Here is a 27730-nt window from a genome sequence, read left to right as displayed (position 1 = left end):
TATATATATATAAATATATATCAATATGCATTTCTTTAATATTTGCATTCAAGCCTGGAAAGTAGGGATGCACCGATACTAGTATCGGTGCCGAATATTTGGGCGAGTTCTCATACTGGCCCAAATGCTCCGATGCCTAGCCCGATACTTCCTGTATCAGGAAGCCGGGCAGCGTGTAATGACTCGCTGTCCGGCTTCCTGTTGGTTAGGAAACTGGCCAATCAAGATATCGGGGCGCCGTGTAATGACGCGACACCCGGCTTCCTGATTGGCCAAGAAGCCGGCTTCATGCCCCCTCGTCATCTCATGACGACGGAGCATGGAGCCGGCTTCCCGACCAATCAGGAAACTGGGCGTCGCGTCATTACATGGCGCCCAGCTCCTGAATGGCCAGAAAGCCGCCTCCATGCTTTCTTGTCACATAGTGATGAGAAGCATGGGGACGGCTACCCTGCCAATCGGGAAGCCTGGTGGCGAGTCTTTACACGCCTCCCGGCTAATCAGGAAGCCAGGTTGCGAGTTATTACACGCCGCCTGGCTTCCTGAATGGGAATTTCTGTATCGGCGAGTACCGGAAAAAAAATATCGATACCAAAATACCGGTATCGGTGCATCCCTACTGGAAAGCATTGCAATTGTGATCACTCGATCACAGCTGCAAAGCTCAGGCTTCTGCACATTCTCTCCCAGGCAGAGCTCGTACTGAGGTATGGAGTTTCAGTTAGGAGAGATAAGGGGGGGACGGCTGGACTTTAAACTGCATTAAATCACCACATACAGCGTCCAGCCGCTGTCTAGTAACAATACATTACTGGCTAAAGAGGGCGTTCCTACTTTTTCATAGGGATGAACGATGCTTAGACTGGAACTATTGCAGCGGCAAATGAAAAGCAATCTTAGAGGGGTAGTCGAGGCTTCTAGTCCAGGTGGTAGATTGCAAGCACCTTATGATGACTACTCCAAGTACTTTATAGATTTTTGGTTTACTCAGAATGGATAATTGATTCTCTTTAGGGGATCGTACACAGTGTCTTCCACGCATCATTTCAGATATAGTGCAGAACTGAAGATTAAATACACAAGCAGAATGTTTGCTTTTGCATTTTTTCTACATTAGAGGAACACGGTATGCAGCAGGCAAGCCCAACAGCCCAGCACTGCTCCACCAGCGATGGAGAGTGATGGATGGCTGGTAGGAATGTGGCTCCTAAGTCACACTGGCTATACATTATTATCATGATTATTACACAGGATTTATATAGCGGCAATAGTGTACGCAGCGCTTTACAATATAAGGAAGACATTACAATCACAAGACAAGATAAGATGGTAAGGAGGGCCCTGCCCATGAGGGCTTACAATCTAAAAGGGAGGGAGAAGTGATACATGAGGAGGTAGCTGTGTGGGAATTATTCGTTTAAGAACGTGATGGTTCAGTGGTTAGGTTGAGGTGGGATAGGCTTCCCTGAAGAGATGAGTCTTAAGTGATTGCCTAAAGGCAGTCAGAGTTGGAGACAGACGGACAGGTTGGGGTAAAGAGTTCCAGAGGATGGGAGAGACTCTAGTGAAGTCCTGGAGGCGAGCATGGGAGTAGTTGACGAGGGAGCTGGAACGCAGAAGGTCTTTTGAAGAGCGGAGGGGACGGTTAGGGTGATACTTTGAAACAAGGTTGGAGATGTAGCCGGGTGCAGAGTTGTGGATGGTTTTGTAAGTGATTGTTAATATTTTGAATTTTATCCTTTGAGTGAGTGGAAGCCAGTGGAGGGATTGGGAGAGGGGGTGCGGGGGATGGAAGCCAGTGCAGGGATTGGCAGAGAGGTAGGGGATGGAAGCCAGTGCAGGGATTGGCAGAGAGGTAGGGGATGGAAGCCAGTGCAGGGATTGGCAGAGAGGTAGGGGATGGAAGCCAGTGCAGGGATTGGCAGAGAGGTAGGGGATGGAAGCCAGTGCAGGGATTGGCAGAGAGGTAGGGGATGGAAGCCAGTGCAGGGATTGGCAGAGAGGTAGGGGATGGAAGCCAGTGCAGGGATTGGCAGAGAGGTAGGGGATGGAAGCCAGTGGAGGGATTGGCAGAGGGGGGTTGCAGAAACTGAGCGGTTGGTTAGGTGAATGAGTCTAGCAGCAGCATTCATGATTGACTGAAGGAGGGAGGAGCCTGTGTAGAGGTAAGCCAATGAGGAGGGAGTTGCAATAGTGAAGACGAGATATAATAAGTGAGTGAATGAGTAGTTTTGAGGTTTCTTTGGTGAGGAAGGGGCGTATTTTGGAGATGTTACGAAGGGGAAGGCGACAGGATTTGGATAGTGATTGGATGTGGGGAAGAAAGGTGAGGTCCGAGTCAAGGATGATACCTAGCATGCATTTTGAATCCTGCATTGTGTACAAGGCATCATGCTGAAGACCTATTATAGCATTTAGATTGGCTAGTGAACACAGATTTGGGGCTCTGTTGCCCCCGAAAAGTGTATAAGGTTTTATTGCAGGTTTGCAGCCAAACAGACTGCAAACTGAGAGATATATACAGGGTCACTGCTCTGAGCTTTCCCCCTTACGTCATTATACAGGATAGTGAAACTTGGGGCCATTTGCTCTAGAACGGCGTACAGCTGCTGTTATGCTTTCAAGGTAGTTTAGGCAAGTTTTTAGGGTCAATTAAAATGACACCTTTTAATGGCTACACCTGAATATCTACAAAGCATAGCAATTTGTGTTTATTTACAATCTCAGACACCGTGTGTAGAAACATGCAGTCATTGTAGAAATTGAATGAAGTTCACCATGCAGTCAGTGCCATGTTTTAATTACACACCATCTACCCTCAACCTCATACTGGGTCTCGTTTTAATAAAACTAGAGCAGAGAAGTTAGAAATCTAAAGGCGGCAATTTTGTTTGTCATCCACTCCTCCAGCCCCGAGTTCGGAAGTAGTCCGCTGCGAGTTCTGCGGCGAGTTCTTTGAAAACAGAAAGGGCCTGTCGAGCCACGCACGCTCCCACCTGCGCCAGATGGGCGTCACAGAGTGGCATGTCAACGGGTCACCCATCGACACCCTGCGGGAGATCTTGGCCAGTGGGACCCTTCCCAGAATGGGCACCAGAGTCGGAGGCCCCGGCTCGGAGAAGCTCCTCCCACATCATCCTCGTGCTTCCCCATCCGGATCCCACCCGTACAGAGGGTTGGCTCCGACGATGCAACGCAAGCCTCCTCGGCTCCCTGCCTACCCGGGCAGCGAGTGGCCCTCCGATCTCTCACCTTTAAACTTGTGTAAGTTGGCCATCGACCCGCATCTCTTCATATGCTTGCTCATCCACTTCATTGCTTCCCATCTTGTCTGTTTCATTCATATATTTAATTCAGACCACTCCTGACTTTCCCAGATAACCTCTTTGCCATTAAAAATGCAAGGCATGACTTGGCCTAAGCACTGAGTTGCTGAAATTGTGTGCGCTTGTGTCTTTGAGGATTTCGTGCTGTGTAGCGAAGTTTGGAAACGATCTGTTGTATGACCTTTGAGCAGAAATGCTTGTTCTGAAAAGTATTTTTGTTGGCCTATTTCATGTTTAGTTAGCCTTCGTTGAACTTGTTTGGTGAGAAATCGGCATCACATGTTCAGCAACAGAGGTGTCTTGACAAGCTGTTGGAATTAAATGTGTAATTGCCTCGCATGCATAATTCACAGCAGCCTATCGGATCACATTTGGGTTATATCATAAGATTGCGTTTAAAATAAATCTCTCCTAGGCACAATGTGAAAGCTGCCATTGTTGACCACCTGAAAATGCTATTTCTCTACGAATTTAGTCATTGACCTAGGACCACGCTGCATATAAGGATTCCGATTTTGCCTAATCGGCAATGGCAGACTCAAGTTTTTGTTAGTGACAAGTATTCAAGAACAGCTGTAAATCTCTTCCGATAGTTTTTATTTGATTACAGGAAATGGCTTCAATTGCATCAAAAAGAATAGTTGCACCTAAATTGCTGTTTATTAAACTGAGGCCATGGTGTTGTATGCAGGAGTGGTTTCCCGAGTCTACAAGATGGCTGCCTGTGCCTCGCAGGACTGGCTTTAAACCTCCTAATATATCTGTTTAGTGAGGTATGAAGGGTGCCGTTGTTACCCTCTTTCTGAAAACGCTTGCTCCCTGTCTGTAATGGTGACACGCTGGCTACAACACTTCCAGTCACTGACCTGGAACATATAAGTCTGTTGCTTCTGAAATGCGTATCTCCAGATTTGTTTCGGTTGAGTAACTCCTAGAACAGCCAGATACAGACAAATGCAGTGTCTGGAAGCTGCAACGACACCCGCCAGGTTTTGTGCATGACTGGCAAACCTGTCATGAGAACTATTGGGAGCCAATAAGTCTAGTTGCTTGGTTGTCATGCTGACCTGAGATAACTATGTGAATTATGTAGAGCGGTGGTAGCCAAACTGCAGCCCTCCAGCTGTGATGAAACTACAAGTCACATAGGCATTGCAAGTCTCTGACAGGCATGGCCTACTGAGGCAAATACATGATAGTATTTGTAGTTTCCCCACAGCTGGAGGGCAGCAGTTTGGCTACCCCTGATGTAGAGGATCCCACCGCACTCCTGACCGAAAATGTCCCAACTTCCAAAGGGGGGGGGGGGTTCTGAAACGACAGCGGATGGCGCAGCTGGGTCAGATAAACAAAACCGCAAGTCACCGGCATCATCATCACGTGTAGCAACGTTTCGGAACGCATCCGGTTCCTTCATCAGGAAAAACAAAGTTTTGATGAAGGAACTGGATGCGTTCGGAAACGTTGCTGCACTTGATGTAACTTTACACATGGAATAAAAATAACTTTGCTTGGAGAACCTTGGGAGTGACTGGCTGCATGCTTGTTCCAGGTCAGTGACTAAGACAATTGTAGCCAGAGACACCCAGAAATTGGTCAATTTCACAAGTGTTTCCCTACTTACAGGTTTTCATTCAAGGATAAGTTCACCTTTTGCAAAAATGTAAGAAATGCATAATTAATATATAAAAAATATGCATTTCTTTAATATTTGCATTCAAGCCTGGAAAGCATTGTGATCACTCGATCACAGCCGCAAAGCTCAGGCTTCTGCACATTCTCTCCCAGGCAGAGCTCGTACAGAGTTTCAGTTAGGAGCATATGGGGGGAAGGACGGCTGGACTTCAAACTGCATTAAGTCATCCAGCCTTCCTCGCTCTAGGTAGAGTTGCCCATATTCCCGCATCTACCTAGAGCGAGGACGGCTGGATGAGGTGATTGAATGGAGTTTGAAGTCCAGCCGTCATTCCCTCCATATGCTCCTAACTGAAACTCAGTACCTCAGTACGAGCTCTGCCTGGGAGAGAATGTGCTGAAGTTTGAGCTTTGCAGCTGTGATCGAGTGATCACAATTGTAATGCTTTCCAGGCTTGAATGCAAATATTGAACAATTGCATATTTTCAAAATATATATTATTAATAATGCATTTCATTAATATTTGCAAAAGGTGAACTGATCCTTTAAGGAACTTACTGTTTTGGAAATAGGTTGTGTGTCCCAAACATTTTACATGCTAGTGGTTGTACTATGTTACTGGTTGCCTTAGCATGTTATTAAACATGTACAGGGCGTCCCTTTTTAAGCCTTCCACATATACAGCTGTACAATATAGGTACTTGACAACAAGACTGTTTTCTTCTATCGGAAGCTTCAGTCCCTTGGCATCTCTGTTGGTGAGATTTGTTTATGCAAAAGTTTTCCTGCTATCATTTGGCTGCAGCTTGTGATCAAAGTTAGGCAAATGTTTAGTACAGTTTGGATTCCAGAAGAGCGCAGTGTATTATGTTAAATTGGATAGCAGCAAGAACACCTTTTATAGATTAACCTTTTTGGGTTCTCGTGCATTGCTTTCCATGTTCTCTGTGATGTACAAATTAGTTTTAAAGGTTTCTTCTCCTGTTTTTTGTGGCAGGTAGATTTGTAGTAATGTTGTGTTCCTTACCATCAGTGCTTTCAGTTCATCTTGGGTAACATTAGCCAGCAGCTTTGTAATATCTCCTTGTCCTTGTCTTGAGACTTTTTTTGTGGGCATGCCTGATGTGGTTTGTTGGACATTGATTCATCTTGCATTTTTGTGTGTGATTTCTGGAAAGTTTAGTTTACTAACATTTTATGTTTTTCTCCCCTTTCCTGCCTTTCGTCTGTTTTTTTTCACAATTTTTGGGCCCCCACTTTCTTGTATTTTTTAATATGCACATTCTGTTCTTTTTAGCTTCGCAGTCAGACCCCACCCGTGATATCCGCTGCGAGTTCTGCAATGAGTTCTTTGAGAATCGTAAGGGGCTGTCTAGTCATGCACGTTCACATCTCCGCCAGATGGGTGTGACAGAGTGGCATGTGAATGGCTCACCTATTGATACTCTGCGAGAAATCATACGCAAGAGACGTCCGGCGACACCACAGCAGCAGGTTTCCAACATCAAAAAGGAACCTCACGGGGAGGAAGAGCCACCCAGTCCGTCACACAGACTCTCACCTCTTGGTGCTGGAGCATCAATGATGGCTCGAGATCTTCCAATTTCACCGTCTGGGCGCCCTTTCAATAGTTTTCTGTCCCCAGTACCAACTAAGAGGCCAGCTTCTCATGAACCTCGACTTACACAGTCTGAGCCAAAGGGCTATATGAATGCAGAGCGTAAGACTTGCAGCCAGTCTAAGTCTTACCTACAGGGTCAGAGTAGACCAAAAACCTATGTTACAGAGGAGGGCCGGCTCAAGACCTTTATTCATGTTGATGGGAAGCCAAAACAGTTCTTTCAAAGTGGAGATGGGAGGCCAAAGATTTTAATGCAAGAAGGGAGACCAAAGGGCTATTTGCCAGGTGAAAACAGACCCAAGACATTTGTGCACGGCGAAGGCAAGCCTAAAACCTATTTGCAAGGTGATGGAAAGCCCAAGTCTTTTATGCTTGGGGAACATAAACCTAAACCCTTCTTGCAAGGTGTATCCAAGCTTAAGTCTTTTTCTCCAGATGGCAAGACCAAGGCTTACATCCAGACGGAGCTTCCATTTAAGGTCAAGGTGAAGGCATCTCCAGAGAAGGGAGCCACTAACAGTAAGTAACATTTTTGATGTATGGCTTTGCCATGTGCATAATACATTGTTTATAACGTCCTTCTTTTTCTTTGCCACCATTTTTCTTCTCTGTATTCTATTCTTTCCTAATTCCACCAGTGGAGGCCGCCTGTGAGCTTTGTGGGTTGATCTTTGAAAATCGGAAGGCTTTAGCCAGCCATGCCAGAGCTCACCTTCGACAATTTGGTGTAACTGAATGGTGTGTCAACGGTTCCCCAATTGAAACCCTACGAGAATGGATGAAGCAGAGACCCCAGAAGGCTGGTGCCTATCTAAATTACATTCAAGGGCGTCCTTTCTCCAAAAAGTTCAAACGTGCTTTACAAGGTCCAAAACCAGCACCAGAGAAGGAAAGCCCAGCCACAACCCCTCAAAAGGTGGCTGAGAAAGAACAAAGTGCCGCAGTGCCAAGCTCAACCTCTGAAAAATCAGCTGAGCCGCAGGGGCAGAGTAAGTGTGACACACAGGATAGAATAGATGTGAGCATGGCTTACTTACAGAGTTGGACGTTTTATTATATCTACAAAATTTATTTGTATGCCAACAGAAGTTGAGCGTCGTCACCCTAAGGCACCCGAGGTTCCACCTTCCCTGGAAGATACAGTCTCTGAACCACTAGCCAAAAATGAGGAGCCACGTCCCCCTGCAAGAGTACGTCCTGTGCCTTCTCTGGTACCAAGACCTCCCCAGACATCATTAGTAAAGTTTGTTGGAAACATTTACACTTTGAAATGCAGGTGAGATGGCTGTGCTTGTTTTACCTTTTGATCCCCTTATGTAGAATTTAAACGAGTCCCCAAAAATCAGGCAGTAATAGCTTTGCATGGGGCCCATGTTCTGCTTTCTGTGCAAAACAGATCCTGCAAATACTTAAAATATAGATATGGGTTTGATGATAGCTGCCCTTCAAAACCCAATTACATTTGCAGCTAAATATATTCCAAGCGCATCTCAACAAACATTGTTCAATTTTACAGTTCTTTTGCTTTAGAATGCAGCCGCAGACTAAATAGAGAAGCCTGTCCCCTGCCAGCATTCTGCATAGAAGGATCCTTGCTCTCTGCTTGTAAGCAGTGGTCTTCCTGCAGAAGTCTGATATGCCCTCTACGTGGTCAGACATTTAACTTTACGATCAGAAAATCACATGTCTCTGCTGCTCTAGCTCTGACTGGGCATGGGGTGTTTCAGACAGACCACTGCTTTCACACAAAGAGCAAGGGTCCTTCTCTGCAGCATTCTGGCTTTTTAAAGAAACCATTCTGTAACACTGAACACTGTTTGGTCTTTTTAAATGCACCTGTAGCGTATTTAGCCGATTTAAACGTAAAATGAATTTTGGGCTTTATGGACAACCTCTAATTAAATCGGTTTTATGTGTTTGCTGTTAAGAAAAAAAAAATACATGCTGACTTCTATCTCAGAAGAGTTAAAGGAGAACTACGGGGTCAGGGCTTTCCCCATAGTTCTCCTTAGGGTAACGGAGGACACATCTAACGTCATCCTAATCTCAGTATACCGCGAGCTACAGCTTGCGTTATACTGAGGCAGCCGGAAAGGATCCCGACATTACTGTCTGGATCCACCCAGCTGCAGGATTGACAGCTGGCTCTGCCTATGTAGAGGCAGAGCCAGCTGTGCCCGCCCCCTCCCCCGTCCGTTCCGCCAGTCAGTGCTGGGGAGGGGGGGAATCCCTGCAGGGAGCCGTGAGTGACAGTCACCTCTCTCTGCAGGGAGATGATTGAGAAGTGAGCAAGCGACGGTATGTGTTCGCTCACTTCCCGATTTATGGAGCCGACCTTTGACAGTCTCATTGTCACACCTCGGCTTGAACTATGAGGACGAGTGATTTTCACTCACCTCATAGTTCTCCTTTAATTAGAACTGGTAATTCAAGTGAGCTGTCTTCAGCTAGTGTTCCCAGCTCCATCCAGCATTTCTAGCTCTACCTGTCTGATGCGGCATAATGTCGAAAGTGCCATTTTCTGGCCGATACAGCGGTACATCCGTTCTTTCTCTCCTACCTGCTGGGCGCTGATCTGTGTCCCAGCGGGGAGGAGAGAAACTGTCACAGGCGGCCGAGTGCTGCTGGAAGACAGCGCTGTGAGCGGCCAGCGTCTCTCCTCAGAGGAGAGGGGTGTGTGCGGAGACAGCCCGCGCTGTCACAGGAGGCGGAGCTCTCCTCCCGCTCCGCCTCTTGTGACCGTGCCAGGAAGGAGAGCCAATGCAAACACTCAGCTCTCAGTGATTGCAGTCAGTGATTGCTGAGTGTTTGTAAATAATTGAAGGTCAGAGTATGGTTACTATATCCTCTATTAAGAATGAATGGGAAGTGATCTACATCACCTCCTGTGCATTCATGATTGTGGTTATAGTAAACGTACTCTGTCCTCATGTTTTGAATGAACAGGAACACTCAGAATAGAGGGTAAAGGAGATTGAGCACTCTTTTTCTATTTTAACCCCTTCGTGACTGACGACGTACAGTGTACGTCGCCAGCATCGGGGCTGTTTAAACAGACTCCCGGCGACTTTTGCCGCGGGGACTCTGTTTAAACTTGTAGAGCCGACTGTCGGCTTTACAACAGAAGCGATCCTGGCGACTTACCTGTCGCCAGATCGCTTCTGCGTCCCGAAGAAGGGGCCGCCCCAAATGCTGCATACCCCCGCCGTGCTTCCCGGGCTCCGTTGCCCCTCCTACGGGCCCGGGACCGGCGATCTTTGTGTCCGCGGTTTCAACTACCACCATTTTATTCTATAGGGTCTTGGCATTCAGAAAATATATAATGTTGGGGGGTTTTACGTCATTTTCAGGCCTAAAATGTGGAATATAACATGGGTGCAAAAAATGAAAAAAGGGCCTCAGTCATGAAGGGGTTAAAAGGGAAATATCAGGGGTCTAGACCGCTAATATTTCCCAAAAGCTCCTAAAAGTATAAATAAAAATATTTAATAAAAGTGAATAAATAAAAAAAATTAGAAAGTTTATAAAAAATAAATCCAAATAAAATATTTGAAAAAGTTAAGATAAAAAACATTTTTGGTTTCGGCCTGACATATTTTTTTTAATTTCGGTTTCGTTTCGGTTTTGACATTTTCATTTCGGTGCACCTCTACTTTTCAGTTATGAGTAGACTAACAAAAAGTGAGGGGTTATCTATCCTATAGCACACAGACCCATAAGGCACAATACTATAACCTATAATGATCTTTGTTAATTCAAATGTCAAGCTGTTGCAAATCTCGGTTATCTCTAAAGGTTATCCTTTCTCCCAAAAAATCAAATATGCTTTAGAAAGTCCAAAACCAGGACCAGAGGAGGAAAGCCCAGCCACAGCCTGGGGAAAGTGACCGAAATCCTAGACTCACAATGTCGAGATGAACAACTAGCTGAGCTGTTATTTTCAGCATCTTCAGAAACAGCTGAATCTATTAGCGAATTGAGCCTATATGTTCTAACCCATCTCCAGTCAAAACTTTGTCTATAGCGATCATTAAGGGACACAGGATCAGTAATTGTTCTGATACTATTGGGTTTTACTGCCACCCTTAGTAGGAAATGGACACTAGCTAACAAAAAAAAAAGTTGTTGGCCAGTTATGTATAACCCTTTCTGCTCCCGGCATGCCTCAGATGTTTTTGCTAGTGTCCTATGAGAATGAACATCTTTTTCTCTTCTAAAAGCAACATATATACCAAGTGTATGGCCAGCAGTAGGGTACGAAGAGTCCTGATGTGTAGGTTTCACACTGTTCAGTACGTCTCTTACTGCTTTTCATTAACATTGTTTGTTTTGTTTCTCCTTTTTACCAGGTTCTGTGACATTCAGTTCCAAGGTCCACTTTCCATTCAGGAGCAGTGGGTCCGTCACCTACAGCATCACATAATGGAAATGAACTTTTCAAAGGACCTCAGCCCACCCGATGACGTATCGTCACAGGAGCAGTCGGAGGCTGTCAAGTCCCAATAAGCCAGCTTCGCAATGACTCAGACAAGACGTCTGCATTATCTGCAATGGGAGAAAGCAAGCCACGGATTATGTGAAAGCCTTGTAGACGGCAACTTGGGATTTAAAAAAACAAAATCCTGTGCAGGGTCTGAAAAAAAAGATGATCTACAGCCTGTGAGATTAAAGTGATGTTGTCTGGATATACAGAAAGGGAAGATCAGCCACAAGGCACCAACATATTTCAGTAGACTGAACTTGCAATAATTAGAGTAATATCTAGAGTGATGCGGTGGTGTAATGGGGGATAAAGGGACATGTTTTGAAGATTTTAATAATATGGTTAAATGCTGGTAATTTATCAGTTTTGTATGATTGGTCTGCAGATGTAGAATGTTGTGGAAGGTGATAAAAATAATTATGGGAAGAATAAAGATGTAAGATGGGTACATCTTGGATGTGACAGGTTGGTGTTTCGCTGTTCTTTTGTAATTTCCAGTGACCTGTGCTTTTGCTGCTAACACAAAGCTGTTTTCTTTCTTGTCTGTTGAGGGACATCGGGAGTCTTGACTATCGTGTTATAATGCCGCCTACAGGGGGTTTGGACAATGGCAAAAGAAAAAAAATTGTGGGCCAGCCAGAATAACAAATCCCAGTATGCCTCAGGTTTTTTTGCTAGTATCCTAGGAGGATGGACAGCTTTTGAAAGGTCTATCCTTTTTTGTTAGCTACCTTTTTCTGCAATCAAGATTCCTGCGTCATCGCTGCTGAGCTGGTCTCTGTACGCAGCTATCCGGATCTACCTTTCCTCAGCCTGACTTTGATGTGCCATATGCCGACCCAGCCGGACTAAATGTGTGGACCTAGACTGAAATGTGACCTTTGGGCACTGGGCTCTGTATTGTGCTTTCCAGACCTGCATGTAATGGTAATGGTTAGCCATGCAGCGTATTCTGAGTCCAGAGCTGTGACATGACCTCAGCGCATGACCCTGTCTCTGAAGACTTTCTTTGTGAGTAGGCTGTGTGGGCCGAGCAGCGGGAGCTTCCAGGTTACTAAGACAGATGGACACCTAAGTTTCCAACTTTCTGGCAGTTCACCACTGAAGAGGTTAACGCTGAGGGACTGACACTCCGCTCGGTGGAGTGTTGCCTGTGTTCCACCATTCAGTATTGAGGAAGCACCTTCCCATTGCTGCTCCTGTTGTATAAGACACATGGAGATCTATTCTCTATCAACCCTGCTGCCTACCTACAATGACCTGGTCACTTTCAGCTGCCTGACCCTCTTCTGTTAACCAAGCAATGCTGGACCTCCCAACTGAAGGGTCATCTGATCCTGTTTCAGTCAGACAGTGCCACAGTAGGTGGTGTACATCAACCATCAAGAGGGATCCAGGAGTTTCACCATGGACAGGTGGAACAGATTTTTTCCCAGGCAGAACATATTCCAGCCCTGCCACCATATACGTCCCAAGTATGGCCAGTTGGCAGGCAAATCTCAGCTGACAGTTCCTGGACTTAAGGAAATAGCCTCTGCACCTCAAGTCGTTCCAGGACCTGTGTCACAGGTGAGGGATGCAGGATGTGGATCCTGGCCTCCAGGTTCAACAATGAACGGGACAGATTCAGGTAAACTGGATAGGTACAGTAATCCTTTTGTGGAAGCAGAGGATGCTCTGATGACTCCGTGGGATCAGTACAACCTTATTTATGCCTTTTCTCCCTTGAAACTCCTTCCTCGACTACTTTGCAGGATCGAGCTGGGGAGCACTGCGGTGATCCTCGTAGCTCCAGACTGAACCCGGTAGATGTGGTACTCCAACCTCATAAGACTTGTGGCAGATTTTCTGATTTACCATCCTGTTTTAAGGTCACTGGCTTTAACGGCATGGTCGTTGAAGCCTAGATTGTCAGAGACAGAGCTATCACTATATGTGTGATTTTCATGACGCTAAGGAACTCAACTTCTGGCAAGATCTATCACTATATGCATAAGGCATACTTTGCTTGGTATGAAGCGAGAGGCTTTCGCCCCAGGAAGATCTCCATGGCAAAGATCCTCTCCTTAAAGATGGGCTCGGACCAGTATTTGACCCAGGTAAAGGTTGCATTCCTTCTTGGAATAACCTCTGGGAGGCGAGTGTCTGAGCTGTCAATCCCATCCTGTAAAAGAACCCTTTCTGGTCCCACACAGGAATGAGGTGGTGTTAAGGCCCAGAACTTCCTTCCTACCTACAGTCGTTTTTGGCCTTTCACCTCAACCAGGACATTCTTCTGTCTATTTCCAGTTCAATAGATTTCCCTCCATTGCCTGGATGTAGTTTGTGCTGAAAGAGTTTCTCGCACCTACTGCTTCCTCCAGAAAGATTGATACTCCTTCCTGATGATCCATTTTTAAGGTGTACTAGCTTATTGTTCCAACATTTCTGGGCTGAAACAGGCCATCCTCCAGGCTTATGATCTTAAGGATCAGATACCTTTCCTGTCAAGACACGTGTCACTAGGTCTTGGGCTCTTTGGCATCAAACTACTTTGTTGCAAGGCTGCCACCTGGTCTTTTGTTCACATTTATTCCAAGTTTTACCAGATGCATGTTCAGGCACAAGGGCTTTCAATCTGCTCTTGGAGCTGCAAGCAATCCTGTTCTGTTGTTTTTGTCGGATTTTTCTTTACAGTTGCCTACCCCTTAGCTAGGCTCCTTATGGATGTCCTGACACTCAAGACTTCCTGTGTCTCTCAATGGATCTAAAAGAAAATAGGATATTTGTCCTCGCTGTAAAACCCTTTCCTTGGCGTTCCTCCAGGGGTGTGGCATTCCTATCATCCGACGCCCAGGACATGCAGTTCCGCGCGCCGGGTGGGTAGTTTTTCTCGAGCAGGCAGCAAGGCTAAATGTAGAGGGGGAGCCGTTTTGTACAAGTGATCTTGAGCGGCTGTATAGCCGCTCGAGATCACTTGTAAGCAGCCTGATTCTCACTCCCCCCTCCCTTCTCTCTCCGGCAGCTGCCTCTCCGCCCTTCGCCTGTGTCCCTAACCGCTGCCTCTCTCCCCGCCCGCTGGCTCCCACCCTGACGTGGTCTTCGGGGTCCCTCGCTCAAAGACCGCAAATTAGATCAGGGTGGAGAGCGGGGTGCAGAGCAGAGAACATCCGTTCTCTGCTACGCTCCTTTGTGAGAACAGATACAGGAATGCTGCACTCACAGCCTTCCTGTCACAGGAGAACAAGCACAATGCTGGGCTAGAACTCCTGTGTTGGAGGGGGCAGGGTCAATAAAGAGAACCTGTCACCTCCAAATGCTATCACACATGGGCTTGTTATCCCCTGTGTGATAGCAATGAAGTTAAGTGGAAAAAAAATAGATATTAAATAGGTCAAAAATAAAAAGGCGATAAAGTAAAAAATAAATTAAAACCAACCCCGCTGCCTCCACCATCTGCATGCAAATAAACACACGCGTATGGCATTGTGTTTGAGAGAGCGGAGTGGGCAATCCGTGACTGCGCAGCTATCGGGCATGAAACACGCTGATGGCTGGGCGGTCACGGAATCGCACACCACAGCCAATCACGCTGGCAGTGCCATCATTTTCTAATGACACGCCAGTCGCGCCAGGCAGATTGTGCGGTTTCCCGCCGCAATACCGCCCGTGCAATCACCCATAATCGCGGTTCAAAGCACCGCACGGTGCATGTTGCAAAATAAGGTACATTTACCTTTTTTCAGCGATTGTCATGCGGATGTAACCCCATTGAAATCAATGGGGTCGCGTGGCAACAGCAGTAAGTCTGCACCAGCCCTAAAGGGTAAATTCACTTACCCAAGTAATTTGGGAAAATTGAATTATCCGCACAAATCTGGCCCCGTCTCCTTCCCTGCTATACTTACCTTTCGACCGCCAGTACAGATATACTATCTGTACCTGTGCCATGTATTCTGAATTTTGCTCACAAATTCAAGCACTCGTTGGTCAGCGTGATCACCTGACCGCGCTGACCAATGAGAAGCACTTCTTAGCACTGCTAAATACGGTTTTGGATACAATTATTTTTTTATATCAGAAGAGGTAGATTGTCATGAGGGACGAGTAGATCGGTCCCCTGCTTTAGTCCTTGGACAAGAAGTTTTTAAAAAATGTTTTCACATCCCTGTCCTCGAAAGACTGGTCTCACCCCTTTGTGTTTATCATCATGCTCTTGGTGCTGCTTTACCACAAAATTGAGGTATGCTGGGAGTAGGAGGGGTTATCCTGCGCTGGGCCACAATTTTTTTGGTTGCCAGTCTCCAAACCTCCTGTAGGCATCAATATAACCGGACAGTTGCAATTTACTTCGTCCCTCAATGGACTACATAAAAAGGATTTTATGGTGAGTACAAAAGTCCTATTTTCTGTTCTACCAATCCTTCTCTGCAACGTCTTTAACAGTGGCGCTTAGTCTTAATTCTCCCTCAAAACCCATCACAAACATCCCTTCGAAATATATTTTTCATTGTTTCTGTAGATTTCCTCTGTGGGCCTTGAACTTTGACCTTAAACTGAACGTGCAGGCAATGCTTCTTTTTAAGAGAACAACTAGGGATGCACCGATTTCGATATGAGTACTGATATTTCTTATCCAGTACTCACCGGTACCGATAAGTCCCATTAAGGAAGCCAGGCGACGTGTAATGACTCGCCACCCGGCTTCCCGATTAGCAGGGAAGTCGTCCCCATGCTTCTCGTCACTGAGTGACGAGAAAGCATGGAGCCGGCTTTCTGGCCAATCAGGAAGCCAGGCGATGTGTAATGACATGGCGCCCGGCTTCCTGATACTGGAAGTATCAGAGCATTTGGGGGAGTACGAGTACTCGGCCAAATACTCGGTACCGATACTGGTATCGGTGCATCCCTACCTCCAACAATCACTGGGATACATTTCTAGAACTAGATGGGCAGATTTCCCCAGCATGGCTCTGCTCTTGGCTCTGTTACATTCGGCAACCATTCATGAGGTGACGAAGGAGCATGAAGCCGGCTTCCCGACCAATCTGAAAGCTGGGCGCCGCGTCATTACACGGCGCCTGGCTTCCTGATTGGCCAGCTTCTGACCATCAGGAAGCCGGGCATCGTGTCATTACACGCTGCCCGTTTCCTGATTGGCCAGGAAGCCGGGCAGCGTGTAATGACGCACTGCCTGGCTTCCTAATACCGGAAGTATCGGGCTAGGCATCGGAGCATTGCCAAATACTCGGCATTGATACTAGTATCGGTATCGGTGCAGCTCTACCTCCAACAATCACTGGGATACATTTCTAGAACTAGATGGGAAGATTTTCCCACCATGGCTCAGCTCTTGGCTATGTTACATTCGGCAGCCATATTTATCAACCAGGCAATTGGACTTTCTATCTGTCTCTATTAGGCTTTAAATGGGGGATCTGGTTCAACTTACAGGAGTTGATGGCTCCTCAGTCTGAACAGGGAATTGTGGTGGATAAATCTTTGCCCTGGAGTACCGTCTGGTAATAAGAGGCTTTGGGCTTCCAAGATGTTTGCCCGAAGCCAAGAGATCAGCTTTGGTGTATGTAGTTTTTAAAATGTTGGTCAGCAACAGGCACACAGGATGTGTTATTAAATGACCTCTCTTATTTTTAGTAATGACATGGTTGTGAGGGATCATTAGGTGCCAACTTAAAACCACCCCGGACATCTTCATTTTTTATGGAACAAACGTTTTTTTTGTTTTTGCGGAATTGCATATCTTTAGTGACTTATTTGTACACCTTTTATGAAATTTAAACCGGCTTCCCCCCTCCCCAGCCACATTGCTTAATGTCAGGTTTGCCAAGAGGATCGAGTCAGGGGCCTTTATGTATATAATATATACGTTGTATTAATGTGGTTGTATATCTTGTCGCGCTTCTCCCCGCCCCCCCATTTGGGGAGACACATCTTTGGTTGTACTTCCTGTTCATTTTGAAGAATCTCTGTCCAAGACCTATTGACCATTTTTATATTATGAGAATGATATAAACCCATTTTCCAACCTGAATGTTTTAGATACACTGTTTTTCTTTTCAGAAACATCTATAACAGTGTATTAGAGTCACATACACGTAATTGGAATTGGGCACGGTTCTCATAAATATCTCCTGCTTCAGTGTTGAGGTGTTTTTATTTATTTTTAGTAACTTTAGGAATGGTAAATTGTCCTCTCCCAACATGACTATATTCGCTTGCTTAATATTTCCTTAATTAACTGAGAGGCTATGTGACGTTTGGATGCAATATTATGGGCTTATGTAACAGTGTAGTGCTGCGCAGTGACCCGTGAAAGCCGATCATAATAATGTTTTCGGCATCTTGGTAACCAGAGTAAAGCTGCCCATACACCTTGCGATCATCGGACGAAACTTTTCAGCTATGAATGAACAGGAAGTGCTTTACATCACTTCCTGTTCATTCATGAGTTTCTCAATGGGGAGTAGCACTCTGTACAGAGGATTCTCCCCATTCAGAAACTGGATGATGGTGAATATTTTCTGATCGAACCTGCGTACGACGGCCCCATCCTGCCCCGATTTATCTCAAGGTTGGATCAGCAGTAATTAAAAGAAAGCACCTGGATGAATTGCGGTAATCGACCTAACGCATTTTCGTCTGCGCATGAGCAGTCGTACGAATTTTGACGTACGGAAACGCTACCAACCGTGCGGAAATCGTACGATCGACCAAAGTTTTCTAACCTGCTGGTTAGTGAAAAGTCGATCGATTGTACAGTATTTGCGGTTATACACCGCCCATCGACCTTTACGAATATCGGACGAAAACTCGATCGCATAAGACAATCGCCCGATATTCGGAAGGTGTGTGGGCAGCTTAAGATGGGTTTTGGTTGGTTGCTATGAGTTACTGTGCATCACTGTTATTAAATGAGCCCGGTGGTCTTCCACTGTAAGGTCCCTCAGATCTTTTCACTGGAAGCCATGAACTCATTATTTTCTACTCCCCTTACTGCAGAAAAAAGTACTCCCTTTCGCCCTCGTGTGAAATATCGTGTACTACAGCGGTGGGGAGTTGCAACCACTTGCACATACGTATTTAGGCTCGGCACCTACCGATATGGTTTGGTTAGCCATTTAGTAATTGTTATCGTCTCCACCATTTTTCTGGCCCTGTAAGGGCAGCTTCTGGTTTTTATTATATTATCTTGTCCTAAGGACTACAGTGTGATGATTTTATTTTATTTTTTCCTTTTTATGCTTTATCTGTAGTATTGCACACCCTTTTCATAGTAACCTTCCATTTTATTTACAATTTCGGTTCACTTTGATTCTTCAATGTGTAGATTTTCGAGTAAAGCAATCAAGTTTGTACCCTGGATGTGTGTGCTTTATTTTCAGATGTAACTGGGTTGGACTTGATGGACTAATGTCTTTATTCAACCCCAAATACTATGTAACTGATGGGTTATTTAAGAATCAAACCTTGGAACATTTCCTGTTATGGCTTTGTGACTTAAGAGTGCCTACATTAAATACTACGGCTTAAAGGAGAACTATGGGGGCAAGTGTTTTCCCCATAGTTCTCTTAAGGGTCACGGGAGGACATATACTAGCGTCCTCCCGTGACCCGAAGCTTAGTATATAGCGAGCTTCAGCTCGTGGTATACTGAGACTGCTGCAGCCGGGACAGATCCCAATAATCGAGATCCACCCAGCTTCGTGAGTGACAGCTGGCTCTGCCTATTTAGAGGCAGAGCCAGCTGTGCCCGCCCCCCTCCCTTGTCTGTTCCTCCAATCAGCGCTGAGGGGGGAATCCCTGCGGGGAATGGTGACTGACAGTCACCACTCACTGCAGGGAGACGATCGGGAAGTGAACAAGCAACGGTATGTGTTCGCTCACTTCCCAATCTATTGAGCCGACGTGTGACAGTCTCATTGTCGCAGGTCGGCTCGAACTATGAGGTGAGTGAAAATCACCCCCCCTCATAGTTCTCCTTTAATTTTGTACAAAGCCATAGTTTGAAATTGTTTTATTTTATGAGGCAGCACTCTAGCTAAGCAGTTAGCTTTCTGCTCTTTCAGACCGGGGTCCTGGGTTGAAATCACACGAGGCACGCTAACTGCAGAGTTTGGTAAGATCTTGCTAATGGTTATACCTTCTTTGTTAAAGGATAAGTTCACCTTTTGCAAAAATGAAAGAAATGCATAATTAATATTATAGTAAAAATATGCATTTCTTTAATATATACATTCAAGCCTGGAAAGCATTGCAATCGTGATGCTCATGTCTTCTCATGCTTGGGGAGAACTTCCCTTTTCAGCTCAGGGCCTCTTCCTGTAGTGCTGGCTCAGGTTACAAGCCTATACAAATCTATACACAGACACCGTGTATCCATTCCTGAGACAAGGCAGTCTGCTGCAAAACAGAAGTTCTGCAGAGCATGAGAACAGATACAGATTTAAAAGGAAGAGCAGCAAAGAGAAGGGAAACAACCATGGATTACAGTAAGGCGCACATTACAGTATTGTTTTATGTTAAAAAATCTGAGGGTTTAATGCAGTTTAAAGTCCAGCCCACCCCGATCTCTCATACCATTTTCCGGACCAGATCTAATCTGGAAAATGGTGTGAACCTGCCCGCAGTTCTAGTGCATGCCAGACCAGACAAAATGAGACGTGTAGTATTTTTCTGGTCTGGAACGGACTGCGCTGGTGTGAACAGAGGCCAGAAATAGCATGGGGATACATTAGGATGCATTTTGGGTCCAAAAAAAAAGTCTGGTCTGGTCTGGAGATGATCTGGATGAGGTGTGAATGGGCCTGAAACTCCGTACCTCTGTAATGAGCTCTGCCAGTTTGAAAATTTGCAGAAGTCTGAGCTTTGCATCGGTGATCACGATTGCAATGCTTTCCAGGCTTGAATGCAAATATTAAAGAAATGCATATTTTTTTATTTTATATTTTTGATAATGCATTTCTTTAATTTTTGCAAAAGGTGAACTTATCCTTTAAAGAAATACAATGGACACTTGGATGAGCTATCGCCATATTGTGGTCTCTTTGTACTCTAATTTAGATGCGTCTATGACCAAGGTGGTTATACTTGACTACTGACCCTCTTATCCACTATAGAGCTCTGTTAAAGGAGAACTATGGGGAAAAGCCTTAACCCCATAGTTCTCCTTTTAAGGGGATTTGTGGAGACCCCCAGAAAGGATGGAAGGACTGTCCGTGTGTAACATGTTTGTGATAAAGACTGTGCAGTGCTATTCAACAAAGCAGCTAAAGAAATGACTTAAAACAGTGTACATAAAGTAATACCGTGTTTCCCCTAAAATAAGAAACTCTTTATATTTTTTTTGCCCCAAAAAAACACACTAGGTCTTATTTTAGCAGATGTCTTTTTTTTTTTTTTTTTAATGTGCGACAAAATGTACAACAATCTAAAGTTATCCGGTATCACTCCGCCTGTAACCGGCGCTATAAAGGAAGTATCGGCTAATGCGGCTCTGCTCCCTCCGCCGCCGCAGCCTTGCTTTCTACAGCGCTGGTTTCCTTTGCCATCAGGGACAGCGGTGCAGCAGTGAGGACATCAGACAGTGGACAGCGCAGTAAAGTACGGTACTGTAGGAGCCGCTGAGTATACCAGGTATTTCTTTCCCCCCTGCACCAATGTGCTGCCCAAATGTGGATCCACAGCACACCAACACACCTTTTAAAGGGTTTTATAACAGGTTTAATGGCTAACGCAGTAAAAGGTATAAAATAATGCAGTTAGTGGCTCACCAATCACATTAAACACAATCAATGTCAGGCTAAGGCACTCTGACACTCAGCAACCACGGCTATCTATTGCATGCATGGAAGCCTGCAGTGTCAGACTGTCTCAGAGGTTAACCCCAGGCCGAGATATAGTCAACAGTAATATCTCCCCTTTAGAAGTGTCGCACCCACTCTAAACTACTGGCCAGTAGTAATGTCCTAGGCTAGCCAACATTGGGGCCCATGCTGTGTAGCAGATGTAGAAAAATACATTGTCACAATGGCCAAAGGCCTCTCACCGCTCCCAAGGTTATCTTGGAAAGGAAGATGGCTGTCAGCAACAGATGGACGTCCCTCTTTCTTCAGACCGACACTTGGGAAGAAGGTGAGGTCATCTATGGTCTCTTGCAGCACATCTTTGCTCATCTAGGGTACCAGGCAACCATCTCCGTCGGCTCCACTCACTCAGCTGGGCTGGCTGGATCGGCCGTGCGACCAAGCCGCGATATCCCCGCCGCTGCCGCGTCGCTAGGCCTCAGTTCAGGCGCTCGGTCACAGTCTCTTCGTCTCAGCAGACGAACATCAGTCTTTCAAGCACTGCTGTACCAAGCCTGTGTGTCCCTGTCTGTCAGAGGCGACCACACAGCTCTGTTGCATGCAGTCTTAGATCACACTGTGTGACACAGATCTGTCTCCTTCAGATCACGGTCCCAGGCTGAGTAGCGCTCAGCAGTTGCAGCCCATAGTCCCTCTCCTTCCTCTCGCACAGCATCCTCAAGTTCCCCCTCACATGATACCACCAAACTAGGCCTTATTTTCAGGGTAGGTCTTATATTACAGGAATCTTTAAAAATAGTGCTAGGTCTCACTTTCGGGGTAGGACTTATTTTTGGGGGAAACACGGTTAATATACAGGGGTACAGGTAATATACAGGGGTACAGGTAATATACAGGGGTACAGGTAATATACAGGGGTACGGGTACTCCTAGAATGAGATCCTAATAGGTTGGACTTGATGGACTAATGTCTTTATTCAACCTCAAATACTATGTAACTTGAAGAGCCGCGGGAGAGGAGCCGCTGCTAGAGGAATCGAGGAGGGAGCAGAGCCGCATAAGCCAATGCCTTCTCTATAGCGACGGCTCCTGTCACAGGCGGAGTGATACCAAATGCACTCCGCCTGTGAGGAATCCATAGTGAAAGCGCGCTTCGCTTATTCTGGCCAGCAATTGGTTACCATATTGCTCTTGAAAAGGTACGGCAACCCTGATTGCTCTGATCAACATATTTTTCTACATGAATAAGGATTGTTGTACATAAAAAATAAATAAGACCTTCCCCAAAAATAAGACCTAGTGGGGTTTTTTTGAGCCAAAAAATAAATAAGACAGTGTCTTATTTTCGGGGAAACACGGTAGTAGTAGAGGACCTTCATTTAAAAGAGAGAGATAACTGACCTGAGAACTAACTTCAAGAGTCTCTTCCCGTGTAAAGCCGACACAGACTCCCAGCGTCTATAGCTGCCGAGAGTGCGTTTACAGGGGCCCGCTGCCAGCGACGTATGGAAAGGGTTAAATCTCAGATATCTAGGGTCTATCTGGTGTTCTGTTTGCCATTGCTGTGAGTGATGTCATCACGCTACGATCAATATAGCTGTCTAAGGTCCTCGGAAAGAAGATTCTGGAAGCCTAGGCAAAGCCAAATTATGGGAAACCAATCCTTTCACTGTAAGGTGGTGTAGATTTTGAACGACTGCTAATTAGTCCACCACTGGTCAGCCCAAGAGCTAACTGATGCTAAAAGAAATCTCCCAGAACCCCAAAACTTCCTTTATGGGTCTGTTGGTAACTCTTGCTACAGCAGGTGCCAAAGTGCATGCAGCTACTATCACAAATGGGGTTATTCACAAGCGGGTGAAGAGTTTGGAGAAGTGAACAATCTAGGACAACATCGCTGAACTGGAAAGATTCTCCCAATTCAGCTCAATTTCCGGTTCAGCGATGTTGTCCTAGATTGTTCACTTCTCCTGCCTTCTCCTAACCCTTCACACTTTTGTGAATAACCCCAAAAGTGGTTACACCAATTTAGCCTGACGTGTGCCAGGAAAGATAGTTGTCGGGTCATTTGGCGTGTTTGGTGCAAACCTAAGATAGCATTTCAGGAGATGAACCTCCTACCAACTGTGAAACATGGAGGGGCGTTTAGCTAACTTTATATAACAATTCCCTGCTACGGTTCTTCACATGGAGTGTTGCAGACGACAGTACTTTGGTAAAAAAATATTAAAACAGGTAAAAGTGGGACTTCTGCCCCAACTCAAGACCGTAACTGCAAAGTGAAAGAGATCTGGGACCACGGAGGAGGTTTTATGGACCAGAGGTAATCATGTTCAGAATGAGTGGTGGAAATGTTAAAGTTGAATTCCAGGCACAACATTTTTAATATCTTTTGGATTCGTAATTTTTCACTTATCTAAGCAGCGTGTCCTTAGTCATTGTCTTTGCTCTGATAATCATATACAATATAGAAGCTCCCCCCTGCGAGCCAGTCTTGCAGCAGAACCTCAACACAGCGATCTTGTCTCTACCCCTCTGTGTGCTCTTCCCATTTTGGGCTGTCATGACGCTGCAATGTCATTCAAGAAACCCAGTCTGAGGATTCTGTTGCATCATCATAGTTTGGGTTTTTTGTTTGTTTGTATGAACACAGGGGGTGGGAACACTAGCGTGGTGCTGAGATCAGAAAATGCCCAGGTACATAGCGCCGATGGCAGCGCTTGAAATTTTTTAAATGACTTTGACTGCCTGAACTCCCGCACTTCCTGAGAGCCTCAGGCAGCCTACTCGGGACGTTGCGGTAGCGGTCTTTGACATCTACTCCTTCCCGAGACCGGCACAGCCCTGGAGAGCCCCACATGCAGTCCTAGTGACACCCAGACGCAGCTCTGGAGAGACCCAAACACAGCCCTGGAGAGAGCCACATGCAGCTCTGGTGATACCCAAATGCAGCTCTGGAGAGACCCACATGCAGTCCTGGTGACCAGGCCCGGCGCTACCGCAAGGCAAGTCAAGCGGCTGCCTGAGGGCGGAAAAAAATTAATGCACCTTCGCCTGTGTAGGCAAAAATCCTTGCACTGGTCCTGCTGGTGACACGCAAACGCAGCTCTGGTGAGACCCAAACGCAGCCCTGGAGAGAGCCACATGCAACCCTAGTGACAGCGAAACAGCCCTGGAGAGACCCACTTGCAACCCTAGTGACACCCAAGCGCAGCCCTGGAGAGACCCAAACGCAGCTCTGGTGAGACCCAAACACATCACTGGAGAGACCCACTTGCAACCCTAGTGACACCCAAGCGCAGCCCTGGAGAGACCCACATGCAGCCCTACTGACATCCAAACGAAGCTCTGGTGAGACCCAAACACAGCACTGGAGAGACCCACTTGCAACCCTAGTGACACCCAAGCGCAGCCCTGGAGAGACCCACATGCAGCTCTGGTGAGACCCAAACACAGCCCTGGAGAGACCCACATGCAACCCTAGTGAGACCCAAACACAGCTCTGGAGTGGCCCACATGCAGCTCTGGTAAGACCCACATGCAGCTCTGGTGAAACCCAAACACAGCCCTAGAGAGCCCCACATGCAGTCCTGGTGAGATGCGAAAAACGCATCTGTGGAGCGCCCGGCACCTGCCAGTACAGCCCTGGAGAGACCCACACGCAGCCCAGTGACACCGAAACGCAGCCCTGGTGAGAAGCGAATGCAGTCCTGCAGTTGCTGTATAATCATGGATTTCTGAGATTTGTAGTACTCTATTGCCGGTTGCCATTCTCCATTGCTGTATAATCATGGATTGAGTTACAGTTCTTCATATATAAATATATATGTATATATATATATATATAAATATAAAGAAACTGCCCTGAAATCATCAGTCTGTATTGTTTTAGAAAAAATTTCACATGTCCAATTTAAGAACAAGTATCGGTAATTGGTATCGGGAAGTACCTCCTACCAATATACAGACATCTCAACTCTCCCGGATGTTCCAGGAGTCTCCCGCTATTAGATATCGGCTCTGGGACACTCCCGGGAGTGAAACATTTTCTCCTGGAAAGGTTTACTCTGCTTGATCTAGCGTGCTGTCTGTTTTTTTTTTTTTTTACATCGGGGTCGCCATCAGTCAGAGAAAAAAAACAACAACAAACGGCATAGGAACTAATAGCTAGATTGCTATTGGCAGGGAAAGCACTTGTACTTGGTCTTGAAGAAATGGTATCCGGACATTTCTACTTAGAAGTGACTTTTGGCTTATCAGAAGAAAAATTATTGTGGGCGGAGTTCAGCTGTCAGCCTGGCGTTACATACAGAGAACACGGCCCACCTACTCAGAAATGCAGTTTTTCATCCAGACTTCATGTAATGCACCAGCCCAAAAACACTCCCTGGAGGGGGAAATATGGCGACCGCCCTTTGTGAAGGAAGCATTGCCATTGAGGCTGTTACTTCTCTTCAAGGAAAGCCTCCTCAGGGGCTGCTTAGAAATGAAGCCGTGTTCTTGTTTTAACCACTTTAACGGGCCGCCGTCTATAGACGTATTGCGGCCCCGGAAGTGGTTAATAATACCATAGACATGTCAGGTGATTGTGAAATACTGACACTTGCAGAGCGTTCACTTCCTGCTTTGAAAGGGCAAAATGACTTCAGTTTGCCAAAGCAATGCACACTGGGATTGCCTCATCATCAGCAGAGCATTGCTGGGAAATCTCATCTGTAATCTCAAGAGATCTCAGAGAAAGACATTTACCTCCCCTGAGATGATGTGCATGGTCACATGTCCTAGTCACATGTGCTGAGTTCCAGGAAGTAAAGGGAGGTGGATTCATTTGCCCTTACTAAAAATGGCCACTGTCAGAATACTGGGAATGAAAAGAGAAATAAGAAATGCAAAGAATACAAAGCCGGCAATTATCTAGAAGTATCTGTGTGTAGATTCTCATCACATCATTTCTAAAGGTGTGTTTGTTGTTATTTTGGGGTAAAGGTCCGCTTTAAGTAGCCAATGAGATTTCAGCAAATAGATGTGTCTTGCGTTTACATGCGTTTTAACCTCTTGCCGTCCGCCCGTTAAGAAAAAACGGACGGACGGCAGACTCCTATCTGAGGGTTGCCAGACGGCATTTTTTTCCTGCTCGTGCGCGCCCCCTAGCGCGCGCACGGGCATCCAGCACGCGAAAATGACAATTGCGCTACACATGTTACATATCGCCGCGAACGTCGCAGTGAAAGAAATCATTTTAGGACCATCAGTCACTGATAACACTAAACTGATGAGCGGTAGAAGCTTTTAATGCGTCGCCTATGGCCAATTTTGGGTAATTTAGTTTTTTTGAGGTTTCGCGCGCGTGCGATATTTTAAGTCTTGACATGTTTGGTGTCTCTTTACCCGACGTGACCCCGTCTTTTATATTTTACCAAAAAATTGGGAAATTATAAATGTTTTATCATTTAATATAGGGGAAACAGTTTTTTTTTTTTTTAATTTTTAATTTTTCCTTAATATAGTAATAAGCTCTATGTGTCCCCAAAAAAGGGTATAAAATTAATTTCAGTACAGCGCTGCATGACGGAATAAATGTCAGTCAAAGTACCGCAGCGCTGAATACTGAAAAATGGCCTGGCCAGGAAGGGGGTTTAACACCGCGGATGTCAACTGGTTAAAGCTAAAATTGTTTCTTGGACGCGCCTGACTTCCATTTTTTCTATAGGCAGCTAAAGTGACTGCATCTAAACGCAAGGTGTGAATCGATCCATTGCAAACCATTAGATAAATTTAGAAAACCTGGTGCAATGACACTTTATATTCAATTAGAAGTCTGTGGTGACTTCCATGTCTGTCAGAAGCCGCTCTGCTGCTTTTTTTTCCCCCTGGTTTGTCCTTCAGGTTACAAGCTGTTGCTGTGCAGATTTACCTCAGTTGCTGGGCAGATCTTCAGACAGCCAAGCAACAGGATTGGTGACAGATCTTTTGGCGGGAAAACAGCTGGTCAATGAGTGCAACCTTTCCTGTCTATGGTCACTTCTGTCAGTGGGCGGAGTCAGCAGTTACCTCAGGACTGGCAGCTGGATTCACCTCAGGATAAGCTTCGGCCATCATTTGACCTGCTCCCCCCTTCTCTTTTTACCCTTCTTGCCACCAATCGTTATGAGGTAACGTCACCCACTTTGTGACTGGTAAATGGTCATTTTGGTTGGTGTAAGGCAAACTCCGGCCCTCCAGCTGTGGTGCAGCTACAAATCCCATGAGGCATGGCAACACTCTTGACAGTCACGGGCATGACTCCCAGAGGCATTATGGGATTTGTAGTGTCACCACAGCTTGAGGGCCGGGAGTTTGGCTACACCTGGTGTAAGGTATTGCTGCTTGAGCCTTGAAGACTAAGCATGGCGGTTTGGTAATGTTTAACCTTGGTTCTGTTTGGAGACGACAGTCTATTACATGCTAAAATGTATTTAACCTGGAATTCCTTTCACTTCCTGTCGTGGCTTTTGGACAGGAAGTGAAGGGGAATGTCCCTTAGTCTAAAGCTTCCATTGTATGTTATGTAACCAGTTGAAGTCTTCCAATTCTGATATCAGTGTCTTCCAAGGGATATAAAAAAGAAATGGTGGAATGTGCGGGTATTGCAGAAATTTACTGAAAATATATTATTTTAGCCGTGATAGAAACTTTAAATGACCCAGCCAGAACACTCTTCCATGAACCGGAAGTCCTCTTTAAACCTCTCCTCTCTCCCCTCTCTCCTCTCTCTATAGTGGGCCGCATTACAATCACGTCACATGACACCAGATCACGTCACTCAGAGACGTACGCTTTCCAACAAAGACAAGACGCCAGCGACTACGCATTTCAACCAAT

General features: G+C 45.8%; 1 protein-coding gene across 1 annotated transcript in view; it reads left to right on the top strand.

The window, feature by feature from the left end:
• LOC108795658 (protein Wiz-like) overlaps positions 1–11666 on the top strand; it is a 26158-nt gene extending 14492 nt beyond the window's left edge. The window contains exons 5-9 of the mRNA XM_018566949.1: positions 2911–3264; positions 6260–7102; positions 7222–7572; positions 7670–7859; positions 10933–11666. Of these exons, the coding sequence (XP_018422451.1) occupies positions 2911–3264; positions 6260–7102; positions 7222–7572; positions 7670–7859; positions 10933–11089 (1895 nt within the window). The 3' untranslated portion in view covers positions 11090–11666. The remainder of the gene's footprint in view (positions 1–2910; positions 3265–6259; positions 7103–7221; positions 7573–7669; positions 7860–10932) is intronic.
• Positions 11667–27730: the final 16064 nt, after the last annotated feature.

Source organism: Nanorana parkeri, unplaced genomic scaffold, assembly GCF_000935625.1.
Source record: "Nanorana parkeri isolate BGI_ZX_2015 unplaced genomic scaffold, ASM93562v1 scaffold991, whole genome shotgun sequence".
NCBI lineage: Eukaryota > Metazoa > Chordata > Amphibia > Anura > Dicroglossidae > Nanorana > Nanorana parkeri.
The sequence above is the reverse complement of the archived record's forward strand: the minus strand, read 5'-3'. Positions and strand labels throughout refer to the sequence as shown.